The 27,173-nt window shown below is 45.3% G+C and overlaps 2 protein-coding genes across 5 annotated transcripts in view; one reads left to right on the forward strand and one right to left on the reverse strand.

Moving 5' to 3' along the window:
• Positions 1–42: 42 nt before the first annotated feature.
• MYLIP (myosin regulatory light chain interacting protein) overlaps positions 43–27,173 on the forward strand; it is a 29,243-nt gene continuing 2,112 nt past the window's right edge. Inside the window, exons 1-8 of one of the 2 annotated variants that reach the window (XM_085892662.1) lie at positions 44–398; positions 576–781; positions 2,384–2,557; positions 2,689–2,886; positions 7,150–7,314; positions 7,988–8,366; positions 8,460–8,585; positions 19,755–20,235. In XM_085892662.1, coding sequence (XP_085748788.1) covers positions 306–398; positions 576–781; positions 2,384–2,557; positions 2,689–2,886; positions 7,150–7,314; positions 7,988–8,366; positions 8,460–8,585; positions 19,755–19,835 — 1,422 coding nt within the window. In that variant the 5' untranslated portion in view covers positions 44–305 and the 3' untranslated portion in view covers positions 19,836–20,235. Of the gene's footprint in view, positions 399–575; positions 782–2,383; positions 2,558–2,688; positions 2,887–7,149; positions 7,315–7,987; positions 8,367–8,459; positions 8,586–19,754; positions 20,236–27,173 lie in introns of those variants that run through there. The other variant, XM_085892663.1, reaches the window with a different exon arrangement.
• Positions 23,598–27,173, reverse strand: part of SSR1 (signal sequence receptor subunit 1) — a 28,196-nt gene continuing 24,620 nt past the window's right edge. For all 3 annotated transcript variants that reach the window (XM_085892667.1, XM_085892665.1, XM_085892664.1), the window contains one exon: positions 23,598–24,294. In XM_085892667.1, the coding sequence (XP_085748793.1) occupies positions 24,227–24,294 (68 nt within the window). In that variant the 3' untranslated portion in view covers positions 23,598–24,226. The remainder of the gene's footprint in view (positions 24,295–27,173) is intronic.

The following is a 27,173-nucleotide window of genomic DNA, read 5'->3' on the forward strand; positions in this document are numbered from 1 at the left end:
TGGAAACTAAGTGGGCGGGGTCAACTCCGACGGCGGAAAAGTGGGCGGGATCAATCCCCCCAGTGTTCCACATTTTATCGGATCAGTTGGACGTTTCCTACGAACGTTGCTCGAACTTTCTTCCGACTTATTCCTTTTATCCTGACCTTGCCGTGCCGTGCCGTGCCGTGCCGTGCCGTGCCGTGCCGTGCCGTGCCGTACCGTGCCGTGCCGTACCGTGCCGTACCGTACCCCTTGACATCGCATCACCGATGTTATTTTCACGGTACATTGACTGATATTGTATCTGCCGTCGGGGTGCTGTGATGCCGCCTGTTTATCACGTGCGAATCCCCGGAGCTCTTGTACTCGAGGTCGAGTTGGCCTCGGACGCGGACGGTGAGGAGTGCCTGACCGAGGTGAGGACTGGACACCGGAATGTCTTTCTGTCCCGTGTTTGTCCGTCATTACCTCATCCGCGGTGACTGACATTCCTGGCTCGACCTCAAGTTTCGTCACAAATCCGTTCCGTTGTCAAGGTAACGCATGATCGGCGAACAGGTTCCTGTTTCCTCACTCGGTGTCGTTGTTTACAGGTGTGCAGACGCTTGGGCATCATCGAGGTGGATTACTTTGGGCTGCATACCGTGCGCAACCGATCAAGAATACCGAGCTGTTGGATAAACCTCCGGAATCGTCTGCTTCCCCAGTTGGGCAGCGGATGGTCTGGCGGGGTCTTCAGGTTGCACTTTAAGGTCAAGTTCTTCGTGGAGCCGCATTTTCTGTTACAGGAGAGCACAAGGTGGGATTGAGAGGCTCCTGGGTAAATGACGGCGGTAAGAAGGATAAGACGCGATGGTGGAAGAAGGTCTTGGGGTGAACGATCGTTTGTGGTTGCACTCCGAGACCCATGCATTATAAACATACACCGGAACCACCATGGAGGAGGAATGGGAATTCAGGAACAGTCATTGTATCGTTCTCGTGATTTATGAGGTCTTCTCCCTTTCCCTTTCCCTTTTTTTCCCTCCTCCTCCTCCTCCTCCTCCTCCTCCTCCTCCTCCTCCTCCTCCTCCTCCTCCTCCTCCTCCTCCTCCTCCTCCTCCTCCTCCTCCTCCTCCTGCCACTCTCGGTCGAGCCTTCTTTGCGTTATCCCCTGACCTGCCTATCTTACCTTCTCCTCCCATAACCAACGCGGCCATGAATTACATTCGATGGCGTAATGGTTGGAACGGCCTCCCTGAGTCTGGGTGGTCGGTGGTTAGAGGTTCGAATCCGGCCGATGATTATACCAAAGACTTTAGAAATGCTACGTGCTGTTTCCTTACTTGAGGTTCAGCATTTGCAAGGGATAGAGCACGGACAAACAACCATAGGTTAGCAATCATTGCGCAGGGATGATGGGCCGAATGGCCTCCTTGGTTGAAAGCTCCTTAAAAGGGAACTTTTATTTCTCCTGCCTTTCCTTTTGTCCCTTTTCCCCTTCTCCCACCTTTCTTTTACCCTTTTCCATTTTAATTGTGTTTGGTTTTGCCTGTTGTTGGGTTGTCTGGCTGTATCATTTTCTGGGAGTGCCGCCGATGCAGTGCCTCTGGTACTCATTTTACCGACCTTGGAAGGATTACAGGCTGAGTCAACCTTCCTGGTGTTAATTCAATGGTTGGGAAAGGGGCTCAAACTCAAGACCCAAAGATCTCAAGACGCAGTTAAACCAACACCAGGCTCGGTTTTGCTTGAGACACCATGATCTCTTTTCTGTCGTTTACATTACTCCGGTTAATCTGCATGGTCGTTAATAAGTTTAAGATGGTTTCATAACCAAGACCATTGCAGTTAGACATGAGACACGAATTTGTGAACATCACAACGTACCATTGTATACCTTCTACCTTTTTCTCTTGTTTTGGACGTTTTAATAACCTTTGATCTTGGGTGTGCTTGTGTCATTCCCCTGCACATTGACATCATTTATTACTAAACTTTACCTGTACAAGGTAGCCTGGTGTTGGCTCAGTGGTTAGGGTGGCGGCTTGGGATCCTAGGGTCCTGAGTTCAAGCCCCATTGGCCGCTGAATTAATACACCAAGGGGTTGACTCAGCCTGTCATCCTTCCGAGGTCGGCAAAATGAGTACTAGTGTACTGGTAATGGGGACACTGCATCAGCGGCAAACACTGCGTCCCAACCAATGATGCAGCCAGCAGCCACAGGCTGCACTCGATAGAGAGAAATGTACAAAGTAGAGTTCGGGTTTGGTTCGGTACAAGGTTTCAGGTTATGTTGAATGCAGTTTTCCTTTGTTGAGTTTGGTGTACGTACGTCTCCTTCCTTTGTTATTATATACATACTCGGCTTTATTATCATGAATATTATTGTTAATAAATTTTTAACCATGCTTTGTGCAGGCATCTGTTTTACTTGCATATACGGGAGGAATTAGAAAGTGGTCGACTGGCCTGCAATCCTGACATCGCCACCCGCATTTGTGGCCTGATAGCACAGGCTGAGTTTGGAGATCATTGGCCGAGTGTTTTGGCCAACCCATCTTATCCTCGTCTTCCGAACACTATTCCCCAAAGGTGGTCCAGCATGCATGTGCACACTCACCTCTTTACCCGATACACTCCATTCACATGTTGTGACCCTTTTTATTATTTTTATTTTTTTTGGGGGGGGGGGAACTGCAAATTCCCTTTCGTTCCTTCTGCAGAGTATCGGAAGAGCACCTCGCTCAACGGAGCACGACGCGTTCCACGTGCGAGTACCACATATTGCAGCTTGCACTGAGGCTAGAAGGATTAAGTACAGAGTGGCACAAGACACGAGGTGTGCAGGGTGATGTGCTGCATGTCAGTGTGGGTACCGATGCCATTGTGGTTCAAAGAGAAGATGGCACCGAGGTGCAGAGGTATTTACTTTGCTGTTTCACTTTTCAGGGGATTAAAAAACAAAAATCGATCCAGAAATGAATTTTTTTGTTTTGTTTAAATAATTAGTTTTGAGATTGGGGCTGTTCATATCCCTTATTATTCACGTTTTATGTCCGCTGGTAAGATTAATGTTAACTTTAGCAGCCTGGCCAGGGTGCAGACACGTAATGGCCAAATCTTTATTTCGAGAGATACTGTGGGTCCATACGTGTCCAGCAGACTGGACAGCCAGCTTGAATTCTCCTTTGAAGGATGATCTTATGCAGCGCTTTCCTGCAAAGCAACGGGATGGCAGTTTGTAATCTGATTATTTTTTCCGTTGAGAATCAAACCCAGACAAGACGACTTCAAGCAACCTCGTAAATAATTAAAAAGTGGTACTATCGTTCTCCATGATGAGATATTGTTTTTTTTTTTTCTTGTCTTTGTGTTTACCATATTTTGACACGTTAACCCCTATCCCTCCCTATTCAGCATTTTGTAATATGATCCATCCATTCACGAGTCAATTGCCACCTCCATAACACACATTTTTTGTGGCCTTTTTTTTCTTTCAAATTTGAGCTTTTGGATTCATCAAACCTTTTATCAGCAGTGTGGAAATATCCCAAACATACCTGTTGAGATCAATTTTGCCTTCAGCAAAACATGTACAATGCTCTATATGGAGCATCGGTTCTGCCGATACTAGGGTTATAATCCTGGTCGGGTTGCCACTCTGACACAGGAAATCAGGGCAGGATTTTGGAATCTGGATATGGTGCCAGCAATAGCTCGCTTACTGTTCGTAAAGGACGCTGTGGGATCTTCAACGTCCACCAACTAAAGCCAGCCGATGTAACCTTCAGCAAGTGCCATGGATTATAGTCTCAGCAGTGTGGGAAAAGACTTACCTCTTATCCAAATAAAACAAAATGTCCTCGATTTGGCATTTGAGTAGTATCAACAAACATGGACTCCACAACTCCAGCCAAATATATTTCTCAGTGGGACAGCATACACTGTTTAATGATCGATTATGCGGTCACCACGCTCGGTCACACTGATTCGGTTCGAGCGCAGCGCTCGTACGGTTAATGGAATCGGATGACGAGGGTCGATATCAGCTGTTTGGAATGAAAAGGATCCTCAATATCAGCTTTTATAATGCCAATGGCATGCAACCACCTCAAAATTCTGCTGGACTTGTACATGGTGCAATTTGAGGTCACATTTCGAGTTATTGATACCAGCGTAGTGACGTGCTATAGAGCCTTTCTGTCTTTCCTGAACGGTGAGCAAATTTGACTGAATTTTAACATATTTAATCTTCTCTGACATTCTACCATCGCCTGACTTTCTCATTTTGTAATTTCAATAGTCAGCATACATACAATACAGTACGAAGAAATGTGATCTCTTTTGGCACAAGAGGCACGCATTGTTAGGGCATGTGGGAAGGAGGAAGATGTGTGAATGATCTCTGGTTGATGAGTCTTGTATTTTTTTTTTTTCCTCTCCGTGTCTTTTTACTTGGTTTTCCACATGATATCAGCTCGGGTCTTTGTAGATAGTTGTGACAGTACTGACCCGACTTTTGTACTTTGAATCAGCTGCAACACTGTTTGACATGACATGGTAAATAGTGGCAATTCAATGGCGCAATTGTTCTGAGCTCACGATAAACGACTTTTAATTGCTGACTCTATAAATGGCATGAAAAAGGAACGAATGTTTGACTTGATGCAAGAGCAGATAAGAAATCTAAAACACTTGAAGGTTAATAATTGCTTCATTGTTCACTAAAATGAAGACTTATTTGGTAAGGAAATGCCAAATGTACTTCAACACAGCACAACCATTTTGAAAGCTTTGCCGTTGATTCTGAGATTCTTCATTTTCTTTCGAAACTAATTGGTCAACACGTATTACATGTACAGGCTGATAGTACAGTGGCTTGCAAAAGTATTCCCCCCTTCCAATAATGCCACATTTAGATGAATTATAAATTACGTAGAAACAATTTTTTCCAAATGAACTTTTTTATTTATAACTGAAAAGATCAAACCAAACACTGTTATAGTTATAGGAGGTTATATCTCAGGAATACCTTCAAAACAACATGTACAAATCAAAATTCACTGGTTGTAAAAGTATTCATCCCTTCAGCTCAGTACTTGGTGGAAACACCATTTACAGCAATGACTGCTATGAGTCTTTGTGGGTCGGTCTCTACCAGCTTCGCACGGTGTGATGGTGAAATCTTTGCCCATTCTTCACGTGAAAATTGCTCTAGTTCAGGCAAGTTTGATGGGGATCGTCGATGGACAGCATTCTTGAAGACTCACTATAAATGTTCAAGTTAGGACTGACTGGGCCGCTCAAGAATATATATTTTATTCTTAGTCGAACACTCCAGCGTGGGTTTAACTTTGTGCTTCGGATCTCTGTCCTGCTGAAATGTGAATCTTCTACCCAGTTTCAGATTCATGGCTGACTCGAGCAGGTTTTCATCAAGGATTCTCCTGTACTTTGCACTGTCCTTGTCCCTTCTATCCTGACAAGCTTGCCAGTCCCTGCTGATGAAAAGCAGCTCCATAACATGATGCTGCCACCATATACTTGACAGTGGGGATGGTGTTGACTGGGTGATGTGCAAGGTTAGGTTTGTGCCAGACGTTAACGCTTTGAATTTAGACCAAAAAATTCAATTTTTGTCTCATATTACCACAAAATTTTTCTCCGCATGCCAGCGGTATCATTAAGATACTTTTTTTTACAAGCTCCATACGAGCTTTTAGATGTGTCTTTTTCAGTAATGGTTTCTTTCTTGCCACCTGCCCTTGGAGGCCAGCTTTGTGAAGGGAACGGCATATTGTTGATTGATGAGCACTGACCCCCATCTCAGACATAGAGCCTTGTACATCTTTCAGTCATTGGTGGATTTGCAGTGACATCCCGAACCAGCTTCCTGCTTGCCCGGCTGCTGAATTTGGATAGGAGTCCTGATCTGGGTTGAGTCTGGGTGGTATGATACATCTTCCACTTACTCATGATGGATTCCACCGTACTCAAAGGGATGATGAGTGACTTTGAAATCTTCTTATAACCTTCTCCTGATCGGTGCTTCTCCACCACTTTATGTCTGACTTGTTTGGAAAGATCCTTGGTCTTCATGTTTGCCTTGTTCGTTGACCAAGTGGGTTTCACCTTAAAACTCCTTCGATTAGTGGGGAGATTAATTTTTAAATAAACCACTGATTACATACAGGTGAAACCTATTACACCTATTTTATAACCTTTCAAACATATAATTTAACCATAATGTCATTTAGGGTTAATTCGGTTAAAAGTTGAATACTTTTGCAACTGAGAATCATTTGATTTTTCTCTGTTAATATAACTTCTTCACGTTTTATCTGCATGTTTAGTTTTTCCACTTTGGAGTAGTTTGTGAAGACTCTACATATTAAGTTTGATTTGAAAGCATCAATAAACTAGGACACTCGGGAGAGCACATACCTCCGCCACGTAATGCCTGATCCACGAGAACATATCGGGCCCAATACAATTTTTGAACTATCATGCGATACATTACTCTATCGTTTTTGGCCCCATCTCTCAATGGTGAAGAATCACTTTGAAAATTCAATAATTCTCATATCTAGACACAGATTCGTATCTTCACCAAAATTTAATCAATTCTTCCTTGTCACACACCCAACCTGTCCAAATTTCGTCCGGATCCATCCACAACTTTTTGATATGTTGTGCTATATATCATTTTTGGCCCTATCTCTCAAATAGTGAAGAATCACTTAAAAAATTCTTGTAGCCGGATCCGGATCCGGATCTTCACCAAATTTAATCAATTCGTCCTTGTCGCACACCCAACCTGCCCACGAAATTTCATCCGGATCCGTCCACAACTTTTTGCGATATCCTATACACAAACAAACAAACAGACAGACAGACAGACAGACAGACAGAAAGGCGTGAAAACATAACCTTCACTTTCGGTGGCGGAGGAAAAAAACTGAGGTGGCATGAAAATGTGAAAACTTTGGAGGGAGGGTGAATACTTTTGCAGGGCACTGTACGATTCTATCTGTTGAACAAATACGTTATCACAATCTGAGCATTTCTGAGGATATGGATCGATGTTTTTGGGATTTTAGCTGGAAATACACAAAACATTGTTAAAAGTAATTTGTTTGGCAATATTTTGGAACCTTTTAACCAATTTGTTCTTCTCTACCCAGAATTCTTTTCTTGACAATCCAGCAAGCCTCGGTGTCTCGCCGGTTGTTGAACCTGGAGGTTACTGCACCATGTGGCGATGTATGGAAAACAGAACTGCAACTGTGCTCCTCCCAGGCAGCCAGTAACTTGTATCGCAGCATCATTGAGCACCACACCTTCTACAGGTGAAAAACTGTCCGAACTGGTTTCAGCCATCTGTCGCATTATCAATTGTAAAAACGTACATGGCGACCAAATCTACACATCAGGTACTGCATCGAATAGGGCTGGCAGGATAGCTTGGAGATGTGCACACCTACCTTTGAGCAGTCTAGCCTGGGTTTGAATCTCGACCTAGCTATAAACTGTCACCCTGGTGCTTTTCATGCAGGCCGACGCATCAATGTGTGTGTTGTCCCTTGTAAGGCCATTAAGCCCAAGGGACCCATCTGCGAGCACTAGTTGTTGGATGTTCAATATCCTTATAATTTATTGAGTTATCGTTGACACCCTGGCCAAGTTACAAATTCTTGCACCTTCAGTTGAACATCAGGCCTGACCAGCCATGTCTGTGAAGGATTTGGGCTCCTTCCGCAAAAAAAAAACCTTTCCCTGGCTGACCCCATAATAAGCTGGGAATAATTGTGGCCAATGTTGTTGTAGTAGTAGATGCTTTGCAGCCAGTGAGGATTTATATTCTTGCAGTACAAAATATAATTTTCAGAAGTGTTGAAACAAGTTCACTAATGAAACTGAATAATCATGTAATCATTTGCATTTTGAAACATCCTGGTTGTTCTTGACTTGTTTTCTATCCTTGTTCTCCCCTGATACTCCAAATATAACCCACCCGTGCAGCTGTGACACTGTGACTATGGCAGTGAAGGATCAGTGCAGCTGTACCTTGAAGGACCACCTGGCCTCTCTCCTGTTCAGTGAGAGCACCGCTACACGTAAAACGTACGATTTTGATGTGCAGCGAACTGCACGTGAGGCCTATGAACATTTTCGCCGGGTGCTCTACCACGCAGCGCATGCGCTGGAGATTGTTGGAGACCTCGCTGGAACTGAGACTAGCCAAGCGCAATTTAGTGTGGACATGAAATCTGGGACGCCCGGAGACCAAATTGAAGGAAATGAACTTGGAGGGGAAATCCTGACAGAGCATCAGCAACAGAGAGATGGAACGCAATGGAATGACAAGACGGTAGTTGCTTGTGCTACTTGTCAGGATAAGGTATGCTTGTTTAACATACGACCTATGTTGTACCATTCTGTATGTTTAGATTGTCTGAAATCATGATCTTGTTACTGTGGTTTTGGGTTGCAGGCTGAAGCTTGGCAGCGCCAGCAAGAAGCCTTTCTTTGTGTAATGTGCTGCCAGCAAGAGGTTGGTGCAGCGTTCTGCCCATGTGGCCATGTGATCTGTTGTGAACCCTGCGCTTCCCATCTACAGGTATTTTTTTTCCCCAATGTGGATTACGTATACACATGTATGAAATTTTCTGCCAACTGTGTTTTTTTATTTGTTGGCCTGTTAAAAAGTGCAAACGAAGCCTGGTGTTGGCTTTGCAGTTAGGGTGGCTGGCTTGGGATCTTAGGGACCTGAGTTTGAACCCCTTTTACCCGTTGAATTAACACCAGGTGTGGCTGACTCAGCCTGTCATCCTTCCGAGGTTGGCAAAATGAGTACCAGTGTACTGGTGAAAAGGGCACAGCATCAGTGGCGCAGCCATGCCTTCAGCCAAAAATGCTACCCACAGCCGTGTGCTGCATACGAAGGAGGAGGAAGTGCAACGGAACATTTCTGCCCACTTTCACCCATAACAATCATGAAGTATTAAGATGTGCAAGTGATGATACCATAATTGCTCAAATATAGCCCACATCGCATATAAACCACAGTTAAGTATAAACCAGCATGCGTGTTGTCAACAGCATGTACTAACCACAGTTAATAAGCACATTGGTTTTAATGATCACAAACATTTATGCTTTAGATTTGCCATTTATCACAGGGATACCAAGGAGTTATTGCAATGTGATGTTTCTTACTGGGACAGAATATCCATCAATGTACCGTATTTCTCAGCGTATGAGTCTGTGGAGTGCAAGTCAATTTGACTAATTTTACCATTTTCTTTCCTTCATTCATAAAGTCAATTTGGAATACAAGACGAAGCTAGATCAACTACGGTAGCGAGCAAAACTATCATTCAGGACAATAGAGGTGTAAATTCCTCACTGACACTCACAATACATTGCCTCTTACGGTGGTGCTTCCAGGGTCATGAATATTACTGAGCTGTTTTGTGCACATTATTTGAATTACTTTGTGGGACAACCTTTTGGATCCATTAGGAATGTAAATAGTTTTTCAACATGTTTGTTATCATATAGAGACACGGTATTTAAAGGAAGTGAGAATCATAATCAGTACTGGCTCATACATAGTACATTACATTTTGCCGCAGTTCACTATTCCTTGATAAAAACGAGAAGGGCACTCGGTAGAGCGCATACCTCTGTCACGCAATGCCTCATACACGAGAACATATCGGGACCAATACATTTTTGAATGTACTCCATCAGGAACAAAACCCATTCTTTCTTCTTCATCAAAATCTCTTCCTTTTTTTTTTCTTTGACGAGGCTTATTTCCCAAAACCTCACTCCAAAACACTTCGTTCATCCAGCTTCCTCTTTCACTTGCAGCTGAATTTTCCTCCATACCTTCAACAACAAATATTCTCACCACCACCCAAACCATGAAGTCTGTCGCAGGTTATCCAGTCTGGGGATCCTGAGGCGTCAATTTTGCAAAGGCTGTGTGCACACGACTAGAATTTCCCCTTCACGTCCATTCATGGTGTCAAATCCCTCCATGTTAGTACCATCCCTCCAACCCACCATCTCTACTCCCCTTCCCCTTGTCCTGCCCCTTCTCAACTTCCACCTCGTCCTGCTCTCTCTCTGCATCTCCCCCCATCCCAATTCCTCCCCCGCCCAGCTTCACCCCTGCTTCGCCCTCGCCATACACCCACCCAACTTCCCCCCACCCCGCATCCTCCCGACTTACCCCCACCTCGCACCCTCCCGACTTCACCCCACCCCGTCCACTTTCCTTGCTCCTTTCCACATCCCGTATTATCAGCGGCTCTTTGGCCCCCCTGTCCCTAACTCTGTGGATCTCAACCATCCGCAGCCTCTGTTCCAACCTGCCATCTCTCAATCCAGACTGCTGCCTATTAAAGCGGACATCATCTGTTTAACAGAATCCTTCCTCCCACAGGACGTCCCTGACTCGTTAGTGTTTCTCCCTGACTATTGCCTCCTACAGTTTGATCAACCTGAACCCCGTCTTGGCGGTGAAGTTGCACTGTACATCAAGAACTCCATTTCTCACTCTCTGTGCACTGCTCTTACACCTCCCAAACCCCAGAAGTACCTCTGGCTGTGACTTCCCCTCTGCTCACACCTCATGTATGTCGGTGTGTTGTACCGTCCTTCCAACAGTGATGACTCGATCGACATCTCTCTCTCAGACGACATGGACCAACTTTTAACCACTCATCCCAACTATCTCTTCCTTATGTGTGGTGATTTTAATTGTCACCATGCTAATTGGCTGGGTGTTGATACCTCCCTCACCAGCCATTGCACTTCTGCAAAGGACTTCGGTGACTCCATGGGACTGACTCAATCTGTGAACTTTCCCACCCGGATTTCTCCCAATGGCAAATCTTCCCTTCAAAATTTGGTGACGAACAACTTCCCCACCAATGTATCTTGCTCTTCCTCTGCCCCAATTGTCTCATATGGTCATGTTCTTGTGAAGCTCAACATCTCTTTGGCCATTTTGGAGAACATCCTCAGTGCCGGTGAGTCTGGTAGTTCACTCGGGCAAACTGGTAGGGACTGCAAGGAGCCATCACACTTCAGGACATCTCCTATATCTCCCACCCCTGATATTTATTCAGCCTGGGAATTCTTGAACAGAAACCTGCTCTCTCTTATGCACAGGTTCATCCCAACTTGTCTTCAGTTATCTTACCCATCCTCCTGCTCTTGGTACTCTGAATCCTGTGGTGAGGCTCTTGCCTTAAAACAACTTACGTTCTCCTCCTGGAAGGCAAATCCAACCGACGGCAACCTCAGATCATTCCACAAAGCCCGCAACAAGTGTACGTCTTCTCTTGGGAGAGATGGAAAACACCATTTGTCCAATCTCACGAATGACCTCTCAAACTTGTATCTCTTCTCTAAAACCTGGTGACACCATGTAAAGTTTGTCTCTGGTGTATGCTCCCCCTCCATCCCTTCCCTCACTTCAAATGGCACCACAGCCGAGTCTGCTCATGAGAAGACCGAATGCCTCAATTCTGTGTTTGCTTCAAAATCTTGTGCTCCTAACCCCTCTTTTTCTCTCTGTACCCAGCCTTCACAGTCATACCTAACTGCTCCTGGAGTCTGTGTTTTGCACCTGAGAAGGTGTGAAAGTTTCTGGCAACCCTCGACTGATTCTGCAACTGGACCGCATGGCATCAGCTCACTTGTTCTATAAACCTGCTTTGCTGCTCTTGCACTTCCTCTCTCTGCCCTTTTCACCCTGTCATTTGCCATCGGTCATCTTCATCTGCTTGAAAATCAGCCAACATCACAGCATCTATTTATAAAAATGTGCAAAAATGGATCTCCTCAACTAGAGACCTTACTTCCAATCATCACCAAGGTCATCGCAATTGACATAAAATCATTCCTTTTCTCCAACAACCTCATCTTAGATCATCAATTCGGATTCCGACCAGGTCACTCTACCTTGGACATGCTGCTTGTACTCTCCCAACCGTGGTGGAGGCCCTCAATATCAGACATGCGATCAGGGCCATTTCTCTGGACGCATCTCAAGCTTTTAATAGTCTGACATCCTGCCTTGCTCTCCAAACTGTCTGCCTATGGAATCCAAGGTCAACTCCACTCTTGGATTACTGACTTCCTCCACTGCTGTATCCAATGTGTGACTCTCAACGAAACCCTTTCTTCTCCTCTCTCTGTCAAGGCGAGAGTACCTTGAGGCAGTGTTCACAGGCCCCATCCGATTCCTCATCTTCATCAATGATCTCTCTATAAAATCCTCTTTATCTATTTGCTGATGACTGTGCCATGACATCCCTCATCCTTCTCACAGACAGGCAGCAGCTTCGTCCCTCTCTTCAAACCTTGACAAAAACCACAAACTGGTCAAGCACTTGAAATATGCCTCAACCCTGAAATGTATATATATATATATATATATATATATATATATATATATATATATATATATATATATATATATATATATATATATATATATATATATATATATATATGTATATCTTTCTCTCTCTTCGAAAGAGGACCATTTTGCAAACCCTCCCATCAATTTTCTTAGCAACCCTGTCAAAGAAGTTCAGTCACTCAAACTCTTGGGTCTCACTCTCAGCCATGATATCTCTTGGGCAAGCCACATTTCAAAGTTGGCCTCCAACACCAGATGCCGACTGGACATCCTCCGGCGTGCAAGGCCCTGGCTTGAAACACCTGAGCTCCTATACACCTCCAAGGCTGTTATCTGCAGCTTGATGAAGGACTGCTCTCCCCTCTGGGCTGGCACCTCTGCATTACTCCTTCCCCAGCCTGATGCCGTGGAAACCAAAGATTTAAAGATCTTTGGAATCTGTTGCGGTGAAGCTGAGTCTATGGGTCTTGTCACTTCGCCATTGCCGACAAGGAGTCTTTTGACTCCTTTCTCGTCTTGCATCCTCTGCCCTCAATATGCTTTGTTTCTTCCCAGGTATCTGCAGGATATATGCAGTCCACCAGCCACCCCCTCTGAGTGAAACTGCCAAAATCCAGGACCGCTGCTCACCTCCTCTCATTTGTTCCTCTTTTTTTTTCACACCTGTAGAACCAAGTTCCACATTTTCTTCAATCTCACTCTTCCCTCCAGGTCTTCAAGACAGTTATGGAATCCATAACAGTTGTTCATAACCATCTCAAATCATCCCCCATCCAAAACAATGATCTTTTCTCCATCTGGGAAACCACCCCCAACTCCAACCCCTCCCAAAATTTTGCCCCTGTATCCATCTTGTCCGCCCCTTGCGTTCTCCCCAACCCCTCATCTTTACCTGCATCCCTTGTTTGTGTCTGTCTGTCTATTTTCTCCCTCATTCCTGCTGTTGGTGTTTTCCTTTTGTTATGTTGTATCCTGATTCGTTCTGTGTTCTTGCTGTTCCACAAGCCTTGACTATGTATACAAAAACAATTTTTATTTTATTTTTAAATACCGTGCAGTATTGGGATTCCTCCAAAATTTTTAACGTTTCAGGTCAGGTATGGGAGCATGTGCCAGAACAGCGCGTCGCTGCGTCCACTTTCCGTCGATACTCCAGGGGCCTCCGTCTGGCCATCCCCCAGGCAGATGCCAGGCCCATCCCCATCTCCTTGAGATGGTGGTCAACCTGCTGCAACCATGAGGCACGTGGTCGGCCCACTGGCCTCCTCCACTCATGAGACACCCTCGCTGAGAGAATCTGGTGAGCAGGATCAGCATCAGGAAAACGAGCCACATGTCCATACAGCCGCAACTGACGCTCACGGACTATGCAGGTAACAAATCTCATCCGAGTCTCTCTCAGCAACCGCTCGTTGGACACAAAATCCGACCAGCGATAGCCAAGGATTCTCCGAAGACACCTGGTACCAAAGGAATTAAGTCTCCGTCTCAGATCCTTGGTCAGAGTCCAAGTCTCGCACCCATAGAGCAAGACTGGAAGTACCAAGGACCCAAGAAACCCGTAATCCCAGCGGCTCCGACTCTTCATTCAGCACCTCGAGGGCCCCCAAAAGGATGTCTAAAGTCTCCGCAAAGTTGACTGCATCTTCTGCAAAATCAAGGTCCGAGATCTTGACATTCCCAAACGATGCACCGCAACTTGATCTCTCCGACATCCTCCCTAAAATCCAGTCCATACAAGTGCTGAAAAGTGTGGGGGCAAGTACACATCCCTGACGAACTCCAGTAACAACTGGAAATAAGTCAGAGGTGGTACCACCACACTTCACAGCACTCTCAGAACCAGAGTAGAGTTCAGACATCAGATCGATCAGTTTTGGTGGCACCCCACGAAGACCAAGAATCCTCCAGAGGACATCCCGATTCACTGAATCGAACGCTTTACAGAGATCAACATAGGCTGCAAGCAGCCCCTGCTGAAACTCTCGTCTGCGTTCGGTGAGGACACGAAGGGCAAGGATACGGTCAATCGTTGACCTGTTTGGTGTAAAGCCTGACTGCTCTGGACGCTGGTGCTCAAGCAGATGGTGGCGAACCCTATCAGGAATTATCCGAGCAAAGACCTTGCCTGGCACTGAGAGCAGCGTCACCCCTCGGTAGTTGTTGCAGTCTTGGCGATCACCCTTCCCTTTCCAGAGAGGGACAACAAGGCCCCTCTTCCAGTCAGTTGGGATGATGCCTGTGTTCCAGGCAGAGCACAAAACTGCATGCAACGACACGAGTGCAGCATTTCCACCAGCCTTGAGAAGTTCGGCATGGATGCCACAAATCCCTGGAGCTTTGCCCCGTTTCAACTGGTTCACCGCAGCCCGTGTTTCCACAAGCAAAGGTGGACCACAGTTGATTCGTGGGTCAGCAACAGGGACTGTAACACCCTTGACGTCCAACTCGACAGCTGGGGGATCAGCCTGGTACAACCGCTCAAAGTAACCGGCCCAGCGGGCCTTTACTTCAGACTCCTCTGTCAAGAGCCTACCACTCTCTGCTCGAACTGCAGTGCTCCGAGGGATGGGCTTGGATGAACGTAATGCGCGAATTCCCCTGTAAGCGGGACGAGAATCACCTGTCCACAGGTGATGCTCTACCCCCTCACAGATTCCTCGCACATAGGCCTCTTGTCCACCCTCAGTGCACGTACAGTTTTACGCCTCAGCTCCCTGAACAGCTCAGCTCTGCCATTCAGCCTGGCCCTGCGACTCTGGTCAATGGTATCCAGTGTCCCTTGAGAGACAAAATTCTTCTTTGCCCTGCGGTGAGTTCCAAGACATCCACTGACAACATCAAGGACGGTGGTCTTAAAGGCGCTCCACAACTCTTCAGGACCCCCCAAAGCACCCAGACCCCCCAAGTGTCCACTCAGCCTGTTCGCAAACTCCTCAGCTACTCTCTCATCCCTGAGCTTGGCAACATCCAGCCTCGGCTGGGATGGTTTCATTCTCCAGGATTTAAGGTGCAGCTTTAGAGTTGCTACAACAAGCCTGTGGTCAGTATTGAGGAACTGAGCACTCCGGTAGACCCTGCAGTTCTGGATCATCCTCCAACGACCGTCAATGAGGACATGGTCAATCTCCTTTGCCACACCGCCAGCGTTGGAATACCAAGTCTAGCGATGAGCTTGTGGGCGCTGAAACCATGAACCAGCCACCCTAAGTCCATGACTTCTTGCAAAGTCAAGGAACTTAGTGCTATTCTGGTTCATAGTTCCTGCCCATGGGGACCAACACACACCTCATAACCGTCCCTATCAGTTCCAGTCGATGCATTGAAATCCCCCAAGACTAGAAATGTATCTCGTCTGAGGCACTGATCAACCACAGACTCGAGCGTGGCGTAGAATGCATCCTTCACGGTGAGATCACTCCCCTCAGTCGGAGCATAAACAGAGACCACGGAAATGACACCTAAGGAGTGACGAATCCTTAATCTCATAATACGCTCGTTGACCGGTGTTACCTCAATTATCATTGGGGTCAGCTTATTGGACACAGCTACAGCAACTCCTTGGGTATGGTAACCATCAAAGCGACCAGACCAATAGTAGGTGTAACCACCCACCATTATCTCGCCGCAATCCGGTCTCCGAACCTCAGAGAGAGCTGCAATCCCGATGTCCAAACGCTTGAGCTCAGATGATAACAGAGACGGGTGATCATCCTCTCTTAGGGATAGGACATTCCAGGCACCCACCCGAAGGGACCGCCTCAGGTTAACCCAAGGAGACCGCCGTCTGGTGGACGACACCTCAGCACCACTCCGACACACTCTCCCGCAATCTGACCCAGGGATGTTACCCCGTGGTTTCCCTCCTATCAAAGATTGGGGGTCCCGGAGGCTTTGCCCCAATCCCGTCATCCGGTGAGCTGCCCTGCGAAGGGAAGCTGCACAGGAGGTACTCCCACGGAGTGGGTTTTCACATTTTTTTGCGTTTTTGCGTTTTGCGGAATGAAGGTTTTACGGTGGCCTTAGTGCAAATCCTGCCACCACCCTCCTAATAAGAAGTAACCCAACTGCAGGAGGACGTCTGCAGACACAGTTGGGCACTAGATATGGATGGCCGTTGGCTCACAAGGAGCTCTTCCGCCCTTTGACAGGTTTTGTTTTTAATCCTGCTGGGTGTCCATATCCAAACACCCTCCTCACCAGAAAACCTGGTGGGGGAGACGGTTTAGTCGCCAACAACCCGACCATGGAACAGGTTAGTACAGGTTTACATGGTACCTGTAGCAGGTCACAGATCGAACCTGACCTGACATAGGTCAGGTTTATTAACGTTTATTAACTTGTGAATTCATTTTTTCCACAACCGCCTGAGCGATCGACACAAAACTTGCAATGTAGGAGCAGATGCCCATGGATAATTTTTTAATCATAAGTATGGTGTAATAAGTCACGTGGTATGGCAGCCATGTTGGAAAAATGGAAAAACTTTGGACATCTTCACGGAAACCGCTGAACAAAAAAAATTGAAACTTGGCAGATGTCAGGAATTCCCCAATCGGAATAACATTTGATAATGACGACATCATCGGTGCCTTAATAATGACGTTGTAATGGGATGCGTCCAAATCATTATCCAATATGCCTGGCGTTGGCTTAATGGTTAGGGCAGCGGGCTTTGGATCTGAGGGTCCTGAGTTGAAATCCTGCTCAGCTATTGAATTAATACCATGTGGGGTTAACTCGACCTGTCATCCTTCTGAGGTTGGCAAAATGAGTGCCAGCTTGCTGGTATCCTGTGTCAGACCCGTCCCGGATTGTGCCCAATAGCCAAGGAGACTGCTGAAGCAGCACCAATGCTCTGCACAGAGTATGGTCCAAATCTCCTCATTATCCGATCAATACGAAAATATTTGAGGGTGATCTACAAATAAATTTGGGCAGTGAATTAAATTGATGACATCATCGGTGACATGGTTTGGCAGCCGTATTTTTTTGAAAAAGAAAACCTTGTAAAATCCTCCTCTCTGAAATGGCTGACTTACCGTGTGGAAATAAAAAAAAGTTTGATAATTATGATGTCATCGATGATGTGGTTTGGCAGCCATATTGGGTTTTACCTTAAACTTTTAAAACCGCTCAACTGATCAATATGAAACTTTATGAATGTCATCAAATACCTTTGGGATTTAAAGTTTGATAACTAAAACGTCATGTGGTCTGGCAGCCATATTGGATAGAAAAATGAATCTTCTGCAATGTAAAACTTTATATATGTGATCGATTACCCAGTTTGAGTCAGGTTTTTAATTTATGACGTCATAGGTCACGTGGTTGGACAGCCATATCAGTTGAAAAAACAAATCCTTTGATAATCTTCTTCTCTGTAACCGCTTAACAGGTTGACGTTAAACTTTATGTATATGATTTACTTCCCATGCTAAATAAAGTTTGATAATGAAAACATCATAGGTCTTGTGGTCTGGCAGCCAAATTGCAGAGAAGCTAAAACCTTTTTAAAAAATCTTGTCAAACCGCGAAAGCAATCGATGCCAAACTTTAAGTATATCATCGTGTCTCTATGGGGATAAAAGTTTGATAACTAGAATGTCATCGGTTAAGTGTTTTCAGAGACAAAATGTTTTTTTTCAAAGTTTTCCTTCAATCCAATATGGCTGCTAAACCATGTGACCGATGATGACATTGTTTTGAAACGTTTTTCTGCATGAGTCGTGGATGATATATTTGAAGTTTCGCATCAATCAGTGAAGTGGTTCCAGAGAAAAATAAGTGGCAGTTCTTGGGATAGACTAGGTATGAGAAATATAGTTTGATAAAAAATGACATCATAGGACATCATTGTCATTAGAACGGGCAGCGTGGGAAGACCGGCATAGGATGGTATCGTCATTGGAATAGGCGGCGTTCGGTACCCGGCTTATCTGCTCGCAGTTATAAGCGGCAGTTCTAGTTGAATTGTTTAATATTTGTCTCTAATATGTAGTTAAGTGAGGTTGAAGTTGTGTTTGGGTGACCGAAAATGTGCCCTGAAAATGCATCCTCCTATTATAACACGTCTATGGAAATATATTGTCCGCTTAATGTAGCATTTTCTCGGAACGCATCCATGATGCTGAGGAGAAACTTGCTGTAGTGTGTTTTAAATGAACAATTTATTTCAGAAAACATCACTTTGCAATTATTTTTTTTTCATTTATGCTATTCAATGTTTTAAACCAAAAGTCGAGAGCCAAACTTCAGGGAAAAAAAAGAGTATTGACTTGTTTGCCGTAAAATACGATCCATGTAAAGGAGATGGGGAGAATCTTTTTGTAAATTTGCTTTGTCATTGTCTGTATATGTACCAAAGATAATCATTAAGAAATATATTTGAAATGTTGAGGTCTGAAAATGCACCATCCGGTATTAACCGCACTGGTATATAGGGGGTTAGGTTTGCAAAATGTGACTTGACCGTGGGAATTGTAGTGAAACAATTAATGTCATTAAGATTTTATAAAGTTTTGATCTCCTTCAGTGCTTTTTTCAAATATGCATGGTGGCGATAAGCTCTTATGTGGTGATATCGTTGTTGAAGATTTAGCCTGGTGTTGGCGCAGTGGTTAGGGCAGCGGATTGGAATCCAAAAGGTCCTGAGTTCAATCCCCGTTGGGCCACTGAATTAATACACCAGGGGGTTGACTCAGCCTGTCATCCTTCCGAGGTCGGCGAAATGAGTACCAGTGTACTGAGCTGGTGTATACCCCGGTTAAAATAGGTGTACCATATCCCTGTGTCGTAAGAGGTGACCAGGGTTGCGTCAGGAAGGGCATCCGGCGTAAAACATGTGCCAAATCACTATGCGGATCATACAGATGAACCGCTGTGGCGACCCCTAGCGGAAGCAGCCGAAAGGAGAAGAAGAAGATCGTTGTTGAAGATTTAATGTATTTTTCGCTTGTACCTGCTTAAATGGCGCAAGGAGGGCAATATGTTTTGAGACTTTTAGCAAGTCATTGGCAGATCACTTCGAGCTTGAAAAGCACAATGAGGCACAGCAGCTAATATTCACAAGATGTCATATTATTTTCTGATCAGATGATAGTCTTCACAGATTTAGATATAACCAGCAGTTGACTTGGAGAATTGTTAATATCGATATTTAGGTTGGTTAAATTTAGTCTAAACACCTTAGATGTGCACAGGGCATGTAGATTTTAGTTTCCGGCTTTATGGAGTCACCACTGTGTCGAGTGTGCAGCAAGAGCGGATACATGGTTGTGGAGCACAACTTAGAAAATGGGGAAAGGCACTGACCGGAATGAATGGTTTTCCATTTAATTTCAGGTTTGCCCCGTGTGCCGGCATGACGTTGAGAGAATCCAACAAATCTACCTTCCAGTTGGGCCCTTCCTGCATGAAGCCTGACATCCGGATTTAAACATTCCCTTCATTTCCAGATTTTAAGAAAGGAAAAAAAAAAAAATTCCTCTTATAGTGAAACAATATTTTTGTTGGTATTCTCTTAAGCTGCAAGACTTTTCCATTTGTTTTATTTCCCTGATGTTTTAAATATAATATATACAGCCCACTTATGGTCAAGGATCACGGGGGGAGGGGTGGGGTGGGTTCTGTACTCGTGATGTTGAGATTCTCCAAATAAGTGGACGACAATATCTTGTTCCTATTTCAAAGGATGAAAACCTGCACATGTGCAATAGAATAACCAATGTGCCTGTGGACAATGAAGCTAGCTTTATCTTTCGTCATTTACTCTGTTGTGCACTTTTATTGACTCTCAATAAACTTTATACTTTTGGTTCTTTTAGTGGGTCAACAGTGCCTCAATGATTTGGACTTCAGTTTCAAGTTCCCTGGTCTTTGTCACTTCTCTTGGTTTCGTGAGAGCTCTGCTTCCAAAAAGCTGAGTAATCGTTCCGGATTTGTCTGTGTTGCCATAGATTTTATATTCTCTGTATGTCGATTGTTGTTTGTATTGAATACTCACTTCTGTGTATTTTTTTTTCGTGTTCATTCTACTTATTTTGCTTCTCCGTCTCAGGCTCGGATAGTTTTGGGCCTACCTTTTTTTTCTGCCGGAACTGTTTCTTATAGCCACAACGTGTCTCCAATCATCTCATTCTCCACCACCCTCACTTTAATTTCTCTTTTTTCCTCCTGTTTAATGCAAAAACAACTGACAAGAAACCTTCTTCTTCAATCCCTCTCTCCATCGATTGAAACAAATTTTGAAAACGTTCAATCTTCCCACATGCTTGCTTCCAAACACATTTCACCGTCTCCATCGCTGGATGACTTGTGAACCCATGCATCATACACTTGTGTTCATATATTGCTTTCTTTGCATCTTTAATCATTATTCCCATCCAAATCCTGATGTCTGTCTTTGTCTCTCTGCCCCTTGAATCCTTAAATCCAACCCTTTTTGTACTGTGTGTGGGACTATGATGTCAGACAAACTCCATCACACCAGTACCCTCCCCACCTCATCTTCACATCTGAGTTTCCCTACACCCGCTCCAAGCTCCCCCCACCCCCACTCCGCATCCCCTGATTACGTGCATGTCCACCCTATGCTCCTCTCACTCCTTGCTGCCTTTCCACCCTGCTTCCTTCACTCCCCACCCATTGTCCGCTTCCCTAGAATCCCGCCTTTCCCAGTTTCACGAGCATACTGCCCCCTCCATGCTCACCCCACATCGTTCCGCACCCCATCCTCTCCCCCCTCCCTCCCTGTCAACAGCACCTCTTCCCCCATCCCTAACTTTTTGGACTTCCAACATCTGAGGTTTCACTCCAATTTGACAGATCTCTCAATCCAAGCTTCCACTGGTGAACCTGACATTATCAGCTGAACAGGATTTACTAGATTCCTTGGTGTCTCTCCATGGGTATAGTCTTTTCCGGTTTGAGAGGCCTGAACCTCATTCCGGTGGCAGAGTTAGTTGATGTCAAGAACTTTACTTCCCACAGGAGTAACTTTGGCTACACTTTCCCCTCCACAACCACCTTCTGTTTGTGTGTGCTGTACCTTCCTAACATGGACGATCTTACATCTCCCTCTCTGCCAACACTGGTCTATCTTATAAACATCGCTTCCTCATATGCAGTGATTTCAACTCACAATGGCAATTGGCTGGGTGTGGTACCTCCTCATCCAGCCATGGCATTACAGAAAATAACTTTTGTGACTCCATGAGCATCATCCAATCAGTGCACTTTCTGACCTGGATTTCTCCCACGATGAAGCCGAGTCAATGAGCCTATCACTTCGCCATCGCCAACAGGTTGGTGGTCTGTTTTCTTCCGCCTCCTTTCTGGTCTTGCACCCTCTGTCCTCTTCATGCTTTGCTCCCTTCCTCCCAGGTATCAGCGGGGAACATGTGGTCCACCAGCAACCCTCTTCTAATAAAACTCCTAAAATCCAGAATTACTGCTCACCTCCACTTTCCCACCAGTGTAACCAACTTCCACACTCTTCAATCTTTCTTCCCACCAGGTCTTCAATACAGCTGTTCACAATAATTTCAGATCATCCCCCATCAAAAACCATCTTTTCTACACCCGTTAAACCACCCCACCCCAGCTTTTTGGGGGGGGCTTTTGTATCCATCTTGTCCACCCACTGCATTTCCCCCTACCCCTCATCGTTACCTGCATCTCGTGTTTGTCCATCTATCTATTTTCTCCGTCGACCTTCTGTTGGAATCTTTTCTCCTGTTGGAATTTCCCCCTTCTGCTATGTTGGGTCCTGATCCGTTGTGTTCTAGCTCTTCCATCAGCAGCAACTGTATACAAAAAGGCATGTCCTCCCTTCTCAATTTGGTAATATTTTCCTACAAATATCTCCTGTTCCAATAAGTTAAGCTTATCATGTGCGTGCGAGTGAACATCTCTCCGGCTATTGTTAGAAAGCTGTCTCAGCGCAGTTGAGTCTGGCAGTTTACCCAAGCTGTCATCTCATGTCAAGACTGGTCCTTCATTTCCACCTCTCCTGCCAAGGAATCCTTCCACACAAACTTGCTTTCTCTTAAATACAGAATCCCATCTCATCTGCAATTATCATACCTATTCTCACCTCTGGAACACAGAATCATGTGACACTTCAAACCACAAGCCTTCTTTTCTGAGAATCCAACTGCAGGCAACCTCAGATCTTTCCCCAAAGCCCAAAACAAAAGTGTCCACCTTCAGGAAAGCCAGAAAACACCTGGCCAACCTCACGGATGAACTCTCAAACCTATCTCCTCCTTAGACCTGGTGGCACCTTGTGAAGTCTGTCTCTGGTGTATGCTCCTCCTCCATCACTTCAAATGGCAAAACTGGTGACTGCTCATGAGAAGGCCAAATACCTCACTTGTGTTTGCTTCCACATCTTGTATCCAACCCCTCACTCACTCCACCTACTCTTGGAGTCTCTCTCACTTGAGAAGGTGGAGAGGTTTCTGGCAAACCTTGACATAGATTCCGCAACAGGTTCAGACGGCATCAGTGCGTGTCTCAAACTGGCTCTGCTGCTCTTGTTCACTCAACCATTACCTCCACCAACAAAGGTGGTTTCACCCGTTTGCTTGTTTGTGTACAGGATATCTCAGTTGTGGATGGATTCAGATGAAATTTGGTGGGCAGTTTGTGTGTGACAAGGCCAAATTGATTCAATTTTGGTGAAGATACGGATGAGAATTTAATTTTTAAAGTGATTCACCATTGAGAGATGGGGCCAAAAACTATTTATAGCATTTGACAAAACTTGGATGTGACAAGGAAATGCGAATATATTTTCATGTGCATACACAGGTGTGGGACTGTCTGAAACAGGCAACAATCGAGTATTGTACAACGGTGACTAACACCGGGAGGTCTGTCCATTGATTTATCTGTGCTTCACATTAGTCGAGAATCTAAAGGATACTCAAAGGACCTGAGTTGCATCCCACACAAGCCTCGTATTGCTCGGGCACTGGCAGCAGTTTGCAGAAGTGAGAGCAACATTGTTGCACTTTAGATTTAAAAGATGAACATATTGTTGACCTATCTTCATTGCCTTTGAGCAACATCTTTAAAACCTAAGACAAGACATGGTGTATTTGAATTGTAAGCCCTCAGATTATAAATGCCACACTCCCTTGCTTTGGGAAAATAAATATAAATAAAACATTTGCACAGCTCCAATGTTTCTCACCCTTTATTTCATTGCTCGAAGGAGAATTGGCAAACTCATGACAAGGCAACAGATCACGACCAAGCAAGAATAGGCTGGCTCTGGCTTACCTTCAGCAACATTGCCAACACCTTCTTAAAATCCAAGGATTGAAAAATTCTTCCCTGAATGCATTCTTCATCACCCCACCCCACCCCTACTCCCCCATCCCCACCCTTCAAACAATATTCAAGTATCATCTGAACAACAATTACTGCTGACAGCACAAGAGCAAAATGATACCACATGAATAATTCAGTGCTCAAAATGCACCATTGAGCAAGTTAAAAGGTGGCCCAAAGCCCCAACCTACAAATTCATTATGGAACCAAACAAGGTCAACAGCAAAGCATGTGTTTACAACAACAACTTTGGCAAAGTAGAAGGGGAAAAAAACCAAACAAATAAAAACAACAACAAAGACATTCCGGCATGGTTTAACTGAACATTGTAAACCCAATCTTACTGAACATGAACAGAAGAGGGTCGGGGTTACCAAAAGGTGAAGTGGGTCGGGGAGGCAATGTGACAGTTTTGATGTGGGTCATATGCCCTCCCCCCCCACCCCCATTTTTCAAAGACCAACGATAGGGAGTTGTCACTCATCTGCTCCGACAGCTCGTTTGGATATGCGTTTCCTTGGCGACCGCCGTGGAGAGTTCTTCTCTGAGGAGGAAAGAGATAAATACAAGCAAGTCGTATAACAGCAATACGTGTTTTTTATTTATTTATTTTGTATACCTTGTCGAGGCTCGTATGAGAGCTAACAACGCACAGCAAGGGGGGCATGAGACAAGAGGGGCAGGGACAAAACAGTGGGGAACAGAGACCTTAGGAGATCTGTGGAAAGGAGAGGGATGGGGCAGGGAACATGGGATATACAAGATGGGCATTACAGGGACTTTCAGGAAGGAAAGCAGGGAATTTGAAGGAGGTGGGTTTGGGGTGGATTAACAGGGGTAGAAAAGATCGAGGATTTGGATGGGGGGGCGATAAGAGGTGGTGGTGAACAGCTGTTTTGAAGGCCTGGAGGGAAGAATGGGATTGAACAGAGTGAGGGAGTTTATTCCAAAGGTGGGAAAAAAGAGGAATGAAAGGGTGAAGGTGAGCAGTGATTTTGGTAGTTTTACCAGAAGGGGGTTGTTGGCGGATGTGGAGCGCCCTGCGGAAATATTGTGGGGACACATCACAGACAGAGCAGTGGTGGCGAGACCAGAGAGGAGATGGTAGAAGACAGAAAGAACACCGACCTGTCTGTGGTGAGAGAGTGAGAGGCCCAAAGGCTCAGCCTCATTGCGGGAGATGCCAGTGATCCAAAATGCCTTTGTTTCCACAGCATGAAGCCGAGAAAGGTGAGAGGCAGGAGCACCAGCCAAGAGGGGAGAGTAGTTCTCCATCAGGCTGCGGATGAAAGCTTTGCATGTGGTCTGGAGCTCAGGTGGGCCGAAGAAGGACTTTGCACGACGGATGATTCCCATTAAGCGAATTGGCTTTGGAGACCAGGTTGGAAATGTGGCTTTCCCAGGAAAGATCATGGCTGGATAGTAAGACCCATAAGCTTGAAAGAAAGGACTTCTTCCAGAGGATTGTTGAGAAAGTAGATGGGGGCGGGGGGGTTCCAAACAGTCTTTTCGGAGAGAGTGAGTATGAGATTTGTCCGTATTGAAAGACATGTTCCACGTGTTGGACCAGTTTGTGATTTTATCCAGATCTGCAGTGAGCGAAGAAGCTGCTGCTTGCTGGTCTGAGGGATGACAGATGGTACGGCAGAGGGTGGAATCATCAGCAAAGATGAAGAGGATTTTCCAGAGAGTCGGAGAGATCATTGATGAAAACCACAAAAAGAACAGGGCCCAGAATGCTGCCTTGGGGAACTCCAGCCTGGACAGGAAGAGGGGATGAAAGAACTCCATTTAGGGTCACACGTTGGCTGTGGATGCCATGAGAGGAAGTTAGCAAGCCATGAGTAGAGATGCCCTTGGATACCATAGGAAGAGAGTTTGGTGAGCAGGACAGGGTGCCAGACAGTGTCAAAAGCACGCGATACGTCTCGGGATATGGCTCTGATTTCATGTTCGGCATTGAGTACCTCCATCCATTGTTGGGAGAGCAGAAGCAGCATATCCAGGGTGGAGTGACCTTGTCTGAAACCAAATTGATGATCGGAAATCAAGCCATTGGAGAAAAGGAAGGATTTAATGTCTGAAGCAATGATGGATTCCATAACCTTGCTGATGATTGGGAGAAGGCTGATTGGTCTGTAGTTACAGGGATCTGTTTTTGCACCTTTTTACAGCGCGTGCGCTGTATACAATTGCACAGAGTTTGAAATGTCCCCGGTGTCGTCTACCATGTCTCCGGTGGGTCCAGTGTCCCCCCATCCCACCCCCCCCCAACGTGCCTCAAGACAGCCAATGACGGCTGTCCGGTAGATGCAGTGCGTAACCTCGACGGAAATGGCGACAATTGATGGAAATACCCGAGTACTTCAATGGAAATTTGTGAAATTAATGTGTTATATATGTGAAAACCATTTAATTTATTGCTTGACGGAAAAAAACGAAGAAACGCTCCCCTCATGTACGAACGAACGAAAGACGTCATTTCCGTCCACTATGGCATTTCGCGCCGAACGCAGAAAGCTAAGTTCTTCTTATGCCATCATTCTCTTTAATATTGGCCATAAACAAGTGTTTCGTCATGCATTAGTAATTGAAATTTACTTACAATCATTCTTTTGCGGTCCCCTGCCACGCTGTATCGAACGATTTCATTCCTTCTGTTATATATATAAAGGTGCTCATCACAATAATAACTAGATTTTTACATTTCAAATATTAAGTACGCTTTTTAATTGTTTTTCAACTGAAAAAGCATAGATTGCATATTTTAACATCAGTGTACTCATTTGATTCACCACACGCACTGTATTGAAGGATTTCACTTGTTTATGCAGGGTGGTAATGTTTGCTGATTTCCAAGCAGATGACCTTGAGCAAATGAGAGGGTGAATAGCACACAGAGAGGGTGAGCAAGAGCAGAGGAGCAGGTTTTTAGGACACGTGGGCTGATGCTGTCTGGACCGGTTGCAGAATCTGAGTCGAGGTTTGACAGCAAACTCTCCACTTTGTCAGAAGAAAAGGACACAGAGTCCAGGGACAGCTGGGTGCAACTGGGTAAGGTGGGTACAGAAAGCGATGGGTTTCGGACACAAGATTTCGATGCAAACACTGAGTTTAGGCATTCAGCCTTTCCACAGGGGGTATCAGCAGTGCGACCATTTGAGGTAAGGGAGGGGATGCAGGGGGAACATACACCAGAAACAGATTTGATGAGACGCCACCAGGATTTGGAGGAGGGAGAGAGGTTTGAGAGTTCAGACTTGAGATGAGAAAGATGTTGTTTTCTGGCTCTCCTGAGGGTAGATACACACTTGTTCCGAGCTTTATGGAAGGAACTAAGATTACCCTCAGTTGCATCTGCTTTCCATGAGGCAAAGGCAAGTTGTTTCGGGACAACTGCCTCGCCACAAGCTTCAGTGAACC

Source organism: Eptatretus burgeri, chromosome 8 (assembly GCF_056783735.1).
Source record: "Eptatretus burgeri isolate ZD-2024b chromosome 8, Ebu_testis_v1, whole genome shotgun sequence".
NCBI lineage: Eukaryota > Metazoa > Chordata > Myxini > Myxiniformes > Myxinidae > Eptatretus > Eptatretus burgeri.